The 11787-nt window shown below is 41.1% G+C and overlaps 2 protein-coding genes across 5 annotated transcripts in view; one reads left to right on the top strand and one right to left on the bottom strand.

The window, feature by feature from the left end:
* Senp5 (SUMO specific peptidase 5) overlaps positions 1 to 11787 on the top strand; it is a 48588-nt gene that overhangs the window by 18629 nt on the left and 18172 nt on the right. For 3 of the 4 annotated variants that reach the window (XM_026785515.1, XM_026785511.1, XM_005344827.3), the window contains 4 exons: positions 2907 to 2984; positions 8182 to 8319; positions 10086 to 10169; positions 11376 to 11426. In XM_026785515.1, coding sequence (XP_026641316.1) covers positions 2907 to 2984; positions 8182 to 8319; positions 10086 to 10169; positions 11376 to 11426 — 351 coding nt within the window. The remainder of the gene's footprint in view (positions 1 to 2906; positions 2985 to 8181; positions 8320 to 10085; positions 10170 to 11375; positions 11427 to 11787) is intronic. The other variant, XM_026785517.1, reaches the window with a different exon arrangement.
* Ncbp2 (nuclear cap binding protein subunit 2) overlaps positions 3929 to 11787 on the bottom strand; it is a 22012-nt gene continuing 14153 nt past the window's right edge. Inside the window, exons 5-6 of the mRNA XM_005344828.2 lie at positions 4518 to 4575; positions 3929 to 4419 (exon numbers count right to left, since the gene is read on the bottom strand). Of these exons, the coding sequence (XP_005344885.1) occupies positions 4566 to 4575 (10 nt within the window). The 3' untranslated portion in view covers positions 3929 to 4419; positions 4518 to 4565. The remainder of the gene's footprint in view (positions 4420 to 4517; positions 4576 to 11787) is intronic.

Here is an 11787-nt window from a genome sequence, read left to right as displayed (position 1 = left end):
CTTCTTCTTCTTCTTCTTCTTCTTCTTCTTCTTCTTCTTCTTCTTCTTCTTCTTCTTCTTCTTCTTCTTCTTCTTCTTCTTCTTCTTCAAAGGTATCTTCAACAGGAGTTATAGATTTTAAATAAAACTTGGTCTTGGGGCTAGAGAGATGGTTAAGTGCACTTTTCTTTTCCAAGGAACTTGGGTTTAATTCCTAGCACCCACATAGTGGCTTACAACTGTCTACAGTTCCAGGTTCAGGAGATCTGGTGCCCTCTTTTGACTTCTGAGTACCAGAGGCAGAGGCAGAGGGATCTTGTCTGAGTCCCAGCATAGCCAGAGATATACAAATTCTGCCCCCCAAAATAAATAAATAATATAAATAGTTCTTAATAAATTAATCTATTAAAAAAATCTAATAACAGCAGAATGGTTCTTTGTTTTGGATTTTTTTCTCTTAAAGTTCATGATTTTGTCATCTTCATAACAAGATCAGCTTAGAACTGAGCCACTTGGCTCTTTCTCTTCTTATTGCCCCCCAGTTAAAACTGTTTGCATCTCTTACTAGCCAGCATCCTCTTGGATCTGCAGTCAGCACACTCCAGTCTCAGCATAGTCTTCTTTGTAGTTTTAGCCTTTTTGTGGAAAATAAGCTTAGTCTGCCCACCACAGCCTCTGTTTCCTGTCATAACGCCGCTTTTCCTGCCCTTGTACTGTGGGTCACTTCGTGGGGTTGGTGCTTGCCACATTTCTTGCAGAATGTCTGGTGGGTCTTAGGAACGTTCATCATGTTGGCGGGAATGATATTGGCACTTGTTTTGGATTTTTGTGACAGGGTCTTGCTGTTAAATCTTTGGCTGGTCTGGAACTCACTATTATAGGTCAATTGGCATTGAACCTAAGGCCATTTTATCTGCCGCTGCTGAAATGCTGGGGTTATAGATGTACCCTGATGCACTCAAATCTTTTTTCTTTGTTTCTTATTTTGAGACAGAGCTCACTATGTAGACCAGGCTTGCCTCAAACTCAGAGTTCCACTTGCTTCTGCCTCCTATGCCTCTTAGCTTTTTTTTTTTTTAGACAGTTTTCACTGTGTGCCCCAGATTAGTGTTGGACTTGGGATCTTCCTGCGTCATCTTCTCCAGTGCTAGGAGTAAAGAGAAGAGCCACTACGCCCAGGTTGCATTAAAAGAATTTGCTTTAGATTTAACCTGAAGGCATTTGAAAGCAGGCTGCTGTGACCTACCCTGGAGTTCCAGCTTTACTAGGTCTTAGGTGGGCCTAAGAATTTTGATTTTTCACATTCCCAGGTGATGTGATTATTCTGGTCTGGTGACCACACCCTGAGATTCACAAGCACCCAGGGGGTGGACAGTTCTATCCTAGAAAGAGAGTTAAAGTTAGCGGGGACTAGAGCTCCAGCTCAGTGATCGGGCTCTTCTGTGCTAGACACAGAGCCTGTGTTCAGTCTCTAGCACCGAGTGAAGGGCAACAACTGTAATAAGTGTGAGCGTCCCCAAATGAGCAGAAACCACTGTAAAACAGAGAGCTAAGCTTAGCATGGAAGACCTGCTCTTTCATTTGGCCAAGGTAATCTTGTAGATAGAAATGATTGTGCACGCCTTTAATCCCAGCCCTTGGAGGCAGAAGCAGGTGGATCTCTGTGAGTGAGTTAGAGGTCAGCCTGGTCTACAGATCCAGTTCCAGGCTGTTACACAGAGAACCCTGTCTCTAAAAACCAAAAAGAAAAAGAAAGAGAAAAAGAAAGAAAGAAAGAAAGAAAGAAAGAAAGAAAGAAAGAAAGAAGAAAGAAAGAAATAAAACCCCCCCCAAAAAAAAGGAAAGGAAAAGAGAAAGGAAAGGAAGGTGTTCATAGTTACTGGAGAGGAATCTCCAAATCCTCACACTTCAGATTGGGTAATTTCATAATTTTCATGCTGGAGTTTAAAGTAATCATTATTTCCTTTTGCTTGTTTATTTATTTATTTATTTATTTTGAACAGGGTCTCTCTGTGTAGCCCTGGCTATCCTGGAACTCGCTCTATAGGCCTTGAACTCATTGAGATCTTTCTGCCTCTGCCTCCCGAGTGCTGGGATTTAACGGATGCTAATAATAATGTTAATAAAAATTTGGAATAGACTCTTCTGTTTACTATGTAATATATTTTCTTCCTCTTGACCTACCTTCCTCCTTCCTTCCTTCATTCTTCCTGCCTCCTTTCCTTCCTTATTTCTGTACTTTTGAGAGAGAATCTCATGTGACTTGGACTGACCTCAAACTCTGCTATAGCTAAGGATGGTTTTGAACTTCTGATTGTCCTGTCTCTACCTTCTAAATGTTAAGATTACAGGTGTGTGCTGCCATACCCAGTTTTTGTGGTCCTAGAGATCAAATTCCTTGCGTGCCTCTGAGGCAAGGACTCTTCCAATTAAGCTAGGCCTTGATTTTTCTTCTCTTTTTGTTTTTGAGACTGGGTCTCTATGTAGCCTTGTGTGGCCTGTATGTCACTATGAAGATCAGGTTGGACTCCAACTCACAGAGATCCATCTACTGTACCTCCTGAGTGTAGGATTAAAGGCGTGCATCCATACCTGACCAGGCCTAGATGTTTAATAAAAACACTAGTCATAAAAAAAAAAGAAAGAAAAGGCTGGGTATGGTGGCCCACATCTTTAATCCCAGCAATGAGGGAGAAGAGAAGGGGCAAGGATGGGACAGAGGCAGGCGGATCTCTGAGTTCCAGCCTGCTCTACAGGATGAGTTCCAAGAGAGCCAGAGCTACACAGAGAAATCTTATGTTCAAAAAAGAAAAAACTTTCATTTATCTTTTATTCAAATTCTTAAATTTCTTAAATTTCTATTTTCTCGTGAAGTTGAATCTGGGCGTGGCCTAATGTAACCTGGTTGATTGTGTTTGCTGTTCTAGGTCCATTTCTTCAACAGCTTTTTCCACAGACAGCTGGTAACCAAAGGCTATAATGGAGTTAAGAGATGGACTAAAAAGGTATTGTTTCCTTTACTGAATTTGAAGTAGATGAGCGATTCTTGGGGGAGGATCAGAGCTGGAATGACATTATGGTGTTAGTAGAACCCTCATGTGACTGTTTACTGTGTTTTATCTTCATGTTTGACGAATAAGACTCTTGAGTGTGGATCTGAATGTGCTGTAAGGAAGGAGCTGCAGTCTGGGTGTTCATGACTGCAGCATTACTGTTAGCCTGCTGGGCCGGTGTGGAGAAGTCACTGCTGAGCGTTAGAATAAAAGGCTAAAATAGCTGACGTGCCTTCAGTGACGCTGTCAGAACGTGTTTATTGGTGCTGGACGAGGGTTGGAAGCCAGCGCCTCCTATATGCCAGGGAAGTACTCTTCTTGTCCCTGAGCTACAACCCTAGCCGTGGTTTATGTAGTTCAGCTGGTCTTCAGCGTGTCATCTTCCTGGTTCAGCCGCCCAGTGCTGGTTACAGGTTTTCTTCATGACGCCTGAGTGGAAACACTTTTGAAACCTCTTGAGTTGATTTTTGATATTTTGACAGTTACCAGTAAATTCAAACTCCAATAATAAATATAGAAATAGTTTTGTTTTTCATTTGTCTTTTCAAAAGGCCTCAGACTCATGTAGCTCAGGCTATTCTGATGCTCAATCTGTAGCCAAAGCTGACCTCAAACTCCTGATGATTTTGCCTGGACCTCCTGAGTACTAGGCAGACGTGTGCCTCCATTCCCGGCGTACTTCTCACATGTTAAGCCGACTAGGAGGATTGGAGTAATGAACGTGAGTCCTAGCTGAACTTGTAAGCCCATATGGAGGTAGAAAGACCAGAAGTTTGAGGCTAGTCGGAGCTATGTGAAACTCTTTTTTTTCTTGTTGTTATTTTAAAAAGAAGCCAGACAAGGTGACACGTGCCTTTAATTCTAGCACTCAGGAGATAGAGGCAGGTGGATTTCTGTGAGTTCAGGGCCAAGTCTAGTTTAATAGCAAGTTCCACACCAGCCAGGGCTATACAATGAGATCGTGTCTCAAACCATCCAACAAACAAAACCAAGAATAACTCTTAAGTCGATGGAAATAAGATTTATTACTTTATTTAGACATTCCAAGCTGGCCTGGAATTCCTGCGTAGCTGAGGTTGAACTGAATGCCCGGTTCTCTGCCTCTGCCTCAGACTGCTGCAATTCCCAGTGTGAGCACAGCATCTCCTTTATGTATGCCGGGGATCGAATCCAGGGCTTTGTGGATTGGAGGCAAATACTTTACCAAGTGAGCCATATCCCCAGACCTGAAAATAATTTTTATAACAAGTACAGTGTCTGAAGTATACAAATCTAAGAGAGCTAGAATTCATATTCCAGTTTGGTGACTTAACTGGCTGTAATGTGAGCACACTTGCTTAACTATCCTGAAAGTCAGGCCCTCTGTAGAGGAGTTTACAGGTTTACTCTGTTGGGAAAATAAAGGAGATTATATTTAGCAAACCACTAAACACATTGTAAAATATACAGTAAATGCTAGTTGTCATGATATATATTGAAACTTACCAAATGTTCATTTCAATTTTTTGATGATCCAATCACTAGGTCTTTATTTTAAAGAAATCTGGAAAAAGAAAGATTTGTAAAAAGATGCTTATGAGATTGCTAATTTTAGTAAAATTAAATTCTCAAATAAATTGATACCTCAGCTTCATGGGATTTTAAGTCATTGGTAAACCTTATGGATTTGTGTCACTATTTCCTATAGTAAATATGTATATATGGTGTGTGTGTATATATATGTATATACACATGTTTTCGAGATGGAGTTTCTCTGTGTATCCCTAACTGTCCTGCCTGTCTCTGCCTCCCAAGTGCTGAGATTAAAGGCGTTTGCCACTGCCGCCACTGGGCAGTAAACGTATTTTAAACTGACAAAATTCTAACAAAGTCAGAAATTAAAGGCATGCCATTAATTCTTAAATGTTTTCTTTTTATTTTACTATGATTATTTTTAGTGGGGATGGAGAAATGGCTGAGTGGTCCAGAGCCCTGGCTGCTCTTGCAGAGGACCTAGGTTTGGTTTCAATGTCTGGCACCTTCTCTTTCCTCTGTGAGCACCAGGCATAGATGTAGTACACTTTAGCAGGCAAAACACTCAACACATAGAAGTTTTTTTTTTGTGTGTGTGTGTGTGTATGTGTGGATAATTCATGTCACAGGACATGTTTTTTTTTTTGTGAGACATAAAACACTTGACTCCTAAACACTACCATCTCTAGGGTCATTATATAGTCATGATTGCTTAGAGACCATTGGCCATGGTCATAGGAAATAGTTGCAAAAAGTAATCATTACTTTGTTAAGTGAAAATAAATTATTCTATTCTCGGAATTCTCAAACTAGGATAACTAAAAAAATATTTCAGTCATTGCTAAATGCTAAGAAATTAGCAAAACAGTATGAAAATGAATGTTTGAAAATAAATTGCCCTTAATCCCCCAACTCCCAGCACTCAGAATAAGAGGCATGTGGATTGCTGAGAACTGGAGGACAGCCTTGTCTGCATCTACCTTCTGACCCTCTCACACACCTACACTCACATGCTAATACATATGCATATGCTTGCATACACACACTCAGACATACTCATACATCGCTAGTGGCAGATAATAAGTAAGCTCACAAACTCAATACATTCAGTAGAACTGCATATAACTAATAGATCAGTATACCCCGTCAAGAGAGTGTGTGGACCAGTGAGACGGCTCCTGACAACCTGGGGTCAGTCCTTGGGACCCATATTGTGGAAGGAGAGAACTCACTCTTGAAATGGTTCTCTGATTACACGTGACCTGTGATGTGCATTGTCCACACACAATATATATAAATATTAAGATGTGGGGGAAGCCAGGCATGGTAGAGCACATCTTAAATCCAGCACTGGGGAGGAAGAGGCAGGCAGAGTTTGAGGCCAGTCTGGTCTGTGTAGTGAGTTCCAGGATAGAGCTACACAGAGAGACCCTGTCTCAAAAAACAGAACAAAAAATAAAATAAAATACAAAAAATAAAATGGCGGGGGCGGGCGAAGGTTATTTTTAAAGACAAGACCTAGCTGTGGGGTTTCTGGCTCCCCTTTATTCCCCATGTAGATATTCAGTATGTATGTACCCAAGCTGGCCATAAACTTGCCATCCAAACCAGCTTCATTTTTTTATTTTTCTACCCAAGGGATATTTGTAAGAACAGATCATATACTTGGCCACTAGAAAGTTGTAGAGACATTGTTCTCTTATTATGAATCAAATTGAAAATAAGGGCCGGGAAAATGGCCCAGCAGGCAAAGGTCCCTGCCACCAACCCTATCTGAATTTGGTCCCTAGGACCTCCCCACGGCACTCCAGAATAAAATATCATGCAAAAAGTTTGTCCCTGGAACTAGCTTTGTAGACCAAGCTGGCCTTGAACTCAGAGATTCACCTGCCTCTGCCTCCCGAGTGCTGGAATTGAAGGTGTGTGCCACCACTGCTCTGGTGCAAAAACACTTTTAAAAGAAAAAATTTAAAAACTTATATTAAAAAAACAAAGAAAAATAAAAATAAAAGGTGGCAGCAGAGAGGTAGCGTAGTGATAAGATGCTCACAGTTCATGCACGAGGACCACGCATGGCTTCAGACTCAGTATGAGACTCTGAAACAGTAAAACAGAAAACCAGTCGAGGGAAGGAGTGACGCATGCACAGCACATGGAAGGCAGCGAACACCTTTGCGCTACAGGTCTCCCCTATAGGATCAGAACTAGTCATCAGGCACAGCAGGCACCTTGACCTACACCATCGTGATGGCCCCAAACTTTTACTTAGAGCTAGGAATTTGTAGTTACGTAGGCAGGTCTGAAATGTGTGTTATTCTACTCTAGGCACGTGCCACTGTGCCCAACTTTGTGTTTATTTGTTTTGTAGATAGGATCTCTCCCGCTAGCAGAGGGTAACTTTGCACAGTCTTGCTATCATCTCCCAACTCTGGGATTATGTGATGTGCTGATGCTCCACTACCTCACTTTTTATAGGTGTTTATGGACTGCCTACTACTTTGTTATCCTTTGGAATTTTTAATTACATCAATTTATTGTGTGCGTGTCTGGGTACCCACATGGCATGGCTCACGTATGGAAGCCAGAGGACAGTTTTTTTTTTTTTTATTTTATTGCTCCCCTCCTTTCCTCTCCCCTCCCCTTAAGCCCATGGTTCCCATGCTCCCAATTTACTCAGGAGATCTTGTCTTTTTCTACTTTCCATATAGATTAGATAGTTCTCTTTCTACAGTGTTGGTTCTGGATTGAACTCGGATCATCAGCTGTGGGCAGAGGCCTTTACCATCTCCATCCATTGGAAGTTTGAGTGGAATAGCAATTTTTATAGATTGTAAAAGAAGTGTTTTAAGAAGTGTTTGTCAGATCCTCTGAAACTGAAGTTACAGACAGTTGTGAGCTGCCATATGAGTATTGGGAATTGAACCTGGGTCCTCTGGAAGAGCAATAGGTACTTGTAACCACTGAGCCATCTCCAGCCCAAGTTTTGTCCATTTTAACATTGGAGCCGAGACTGCAAGGTTCAAGTGTGCTGAAACACATTAGTATGTGTATTCCTGTTCTCTTATTCTTTAGAACTGCATAAGGTAGGTACTATTGCTTCCTACATGTTACACTCTTAAGAAATCGGCATAAAAGAGCAAGTAAAACAGATAAAGCAAAAGGAAAAGAACCAATCTTTGAATTTAAACAGATTTGCTTGAGGTTGCATGATCTTTACTTTTTTAAACTTTGTTGTCTTTAGTACTATTTAATACTAGCCCTAGTGTACGCTCGGCTCCCTAGCAGTGCTCAAAAACAAAAGCCAGCACCCACGTGCAGGTGGAAGAAGAGAGCCAGCTGCACACAGTTCTCCTCTGATACGCATTATGCATGTGCGTCCTCATAGTAATAATAAATACGTTAAGTCATAGCAGACAGTTAACCAAACTAGTTTTTGTACATTAAGTGTAAAATAATATTTTACTATTTGTCTTACTTTTGAGCATTTTAATTTAGTAATTACAAACATGGCCTTTAAGATGAGACACTATTCACATTCTGCTTTACCACTTCCCCATTTTATGATTGTTAGCAGGTCAAAGGTCAGTAGATGGATGATGGCGTTGGCTCTGTGGTGATGGCTCTTTCTCTTCACCAGGTGGATTTGTTTAAAAAGAGCCTTCTGCTGATTCCTATCCATCTGGAAGTCCACTGGTCTCTCATTACTGTGACGCTCTCCAATCGAATTATTTCATTTTACGATTCCCAAGGCATTCATTTTAAATTTTGTGTAGAGGTAAGTTACTGTTCTGCCTATTTTAATTTTTAATCTGTGCTTGACCATGACAGATCATAGCTCTAGACAGAACAGCTGACGTCAGCCGCTGCTCCGCAGTGTGAGGACAGCTGGCAGGACAGGTGACCGAGCTGTCAGTTCTGAGGCCCCCTTTGGAGAAGCGTGTCCTAGTTGGATTTAGCATTTTATTTATTATTTATTTTGTTTTTCCATACACGGTTTCTATGTCTAGCCTTGGCTGTCCTGGAACTCATTCTGTAAACCAAATTGCCTGCCTGCAAAAGATCTGCCTGCCTGTCTCCTGAGTGCTGGGATTAAAGGTGTGAGCCACCACCACCTGCCTGGATTCAGCATTTTTTAAAAAATTTATATGCATTGGTGTTTTGCTTGCATGAGGTTGTCGGGTACCCTGGAACTGGAGTTACAGACAGCCCAGCTATCAGCCTCCTAAGTCCTGAGATTATAAATATACAGTACCATGCTTGGTGTTGAGAGGAGGTCTAATATAGCTAAGGCTGGCCTTCAACTTGCTATGTGGCCAAGGATATCTTTGAACTCCTGGTTCTGCTCTTAGTACTCAAGTGCCAAGATGTTGGGTGTGCGTCCCCACATCTGGTTCACACGGTGCTGGGAAAGGAACCTGAGCGCTGTGCACGCTGGACAAGCTCTTTACTCAACTACAGACCCAGCCCACTAACGAACGTGTGAAAGGCGTGATGGTCTAACAATTCATGTGCACAGTGAAGGCAGACTCCTCAGGTAGATGTCAAAGCATGTTATCAAAGTTTTAAAATATGTTACTTATATCAGCTGAGGAATATAGATTGATTGGAACATCCACTCTAAAGTATCCACCAATAATTGTGTCTCTGTGTGTGTGTGTGTGTGTGTGTAGAATTTAGTATATGGTAAAATTGAGAAAAGACAAATTGTTGAGCTGGCAAAATTTGCTATTTGGAAAAATACAGAGGATTGCATTAATACTATAGATAGAAAACATGAACATGCTGGGCACGGTGGTCCATGTCTTTAATCCTTGGGTTTGGGAGGCAGATAAGTAGATTTGTTAAGTTCCAGCTTAGGGCCACATAGTGAAACCCCATCTCAAAAGCAAAAAAAAAAAAAAACAAAAAACAAAACATGAAATCTTGGATAAAATATAGAAAATGTTTTATTCATTCATTCATGGAGTAGGGAAGGCCTTCTTACATAAAAGAAGAAAACACTAAGGAACCGCTTGATAAATTTAATTATATTACAAAATCTGTGTCAGATTTGGAGTTATAGCTTAGTGATAAGAGTCCAGGCTCACCATACACATGGCCCATGGTTCAGTCCTCAGAACCACTAAGTGAGTGAGTAAAACTAGAAGTTAGCAGGCGTGTGGTAGACCTGGAGAAAATGGTTAACTGCATCTCTACAAGTGAGTTAAGGGTTGGGAAAAGGCCTGCGAAATAGACAAGAGAGCCGGAATGTTCTTTGTTTAACTTTAGCTATTAATGCTTTCTGCCATGTTTCTCTTGTCTTTAGATATAAGACAAGGTTTCAAATGTAGCAAGTTGACCTCATAAAGTGAGGTCAAGTCTTGAGTGCCTACTTCAGTCCAGATGTGACTGGGAGCCTGAAGGACAGTTCCAGCTGGAAACTAACAAGTGCCATGCTGTTGTACAGACTGCAGCTGTTCTTCCTTCCTTTCTGATTGGTCAGCTTCCATATTTTCACCAGCTAATGGAACAACATGTGTGTTGTGCTTTCTTTTTAACCAGAATATAAGAAAGTATTTGCTGACTGAAGCCAGAGAAAAAAACAGACCTGAATTTCTTCAGGGTTGGCAGACTGCTGTTACAAAGGTAAGTTTGACACAGCTGGGACTCTAGCCTGTGTGAGGGGACGGTAGCTTAAGGGCGGAGCCTGCTGGGAGATCTCAAGAGTCCAGGCCAATCAGAGTAAAATCTTAGTACTTAATCATTGTGAGGCTCAGTTTCCCAGTACTTGCTGAGAATCATAAATCATGTCATCCTTGATGTAGTTAGTAACCGTGTGGTATTCTAATTGGTGGAGGCCCTGAGGCAGACACAGCCCTCCAGCTGTTTCCTTATAATGGTCTCATTTGTTCCTTACAATCTGTGTGGCAGGCAGTTCTTTAGGGTTAAGAGGCATCTTTATTACATACACAAGAAAACTGGATATTGGAACTATTGTTAGAGGCAGGTCCTTGAACTCAGGTCTGTCTAGGTTATTGGCCCGGTTTTATAGGCAGAGTTTTGACAAATGTTGAACCTAAGCCCAAAAGATCAAGATTAGTTCATCTTTTAACTGAACCAAATACTAGTCTTTAAATTTTTATTTTTTGTTCCTAATAACCTACATACTAGTTCACATAAGAAATGAACTTGTAGAATTTTAGTTTTTAAAAATTGTCTGATTTACTGATTTATTCATCTAGCTCGTCCAGGTATGCTACATCCTTCCAGAGTCTTCCATATTCCTGTCTTAGATGCAGTAACCAATTTTTTGGAAGCATATTCTTTGCCTTTATGATTTACTTCAAAGAGTCCAGCAGAATTGTATAATCTGAGGTAAAAAGTTAAGGCTATAAAGAGGAACTTTATTAGGTAATTGTTTTTTCATTGTTGTGATGAAATCCTTGACAAAGAGGGGGGGGTCTAACTGTGGCTCCGTGGAGAGTATAGTCTATCACGGCAGGGGATGTCTGGTTGCATTGCATCACAGCTAGGAAGCACAGAGGATGAGCACTGGGCACTAACGTATGCTCTGATCCTCAGGGCCACTTTTATTCATTGTCATTGAACTGATAGCACAACTAATAGCTAGGTCTTTAAAGTGGTTTTTAAATTTGTTTTTCTCATTTCCCACATTTAAATTGTGGTTGCCACTTGAAAGGTCTTTTCATGTGGCCTCTTTTACAGGTATTTGAATAGTAGAGGTATAGATTAGTTATCTGGGAGTAGTGTTCCCATTTACCCACGGGAACAGTTTTCTTATGTGGACAGACACCTGGTCTATTTTAATGATCATCTTCTTTTTCTCTTCAGTGTATTCCACAACAGAAAAATGACAGTGACTGTGGAGTCTTTGTGCTCCAGGTAAACACTACTTTACAGTATGCCAACTGCTTGTTTTGTCTTGAGAGAAGAAACGGTGGTCCTGCTGTTCAGTGTTAGGGAAGACAACACTCTCCCTTTGTTGCTGTATTGCGGATGTAACCTTTAGGAAGCTGTGTCAGAGGAGGACATGTATTTATGGGAGAATAAGATGACACGTGAACGCAGAGATTTACATAGACCTTGGGAGGTAGCCCCACTGTACACCTCACACCTCATGAATTTTGGGGGTTTATAAGGAAACCCGAGTTACTTTTCTTGTGAGGTCCAAGTGCATACAGGCTCAGCAAACTGTACTTGGGCAGAGTGGAAGGATGCCTAGCTGTCCACTTGCTTGGAAAGC

The sequence above is a fragment of the Microtus ochrogaster genome, chromosome 2, assembly GCF_000317375.1.
Source record: "Microtus ochrogaster isolate Prairie Vole_2 chromosome 2, MicOch1.0, whole genome shotgun sequence".
In the NCBI taxonomy this organism is placed as follows: domain Eukaryota; kingdom Metazoa; phylum Chordata; class Mammalia; order Rodentia; family Cricetidae; genus Microtus; species Microtus ochrogaster.
Note: the sequence above shows the minus strand (reverse complement) of the source record. Positions and strands in the feature narration are given on the sequence as shown.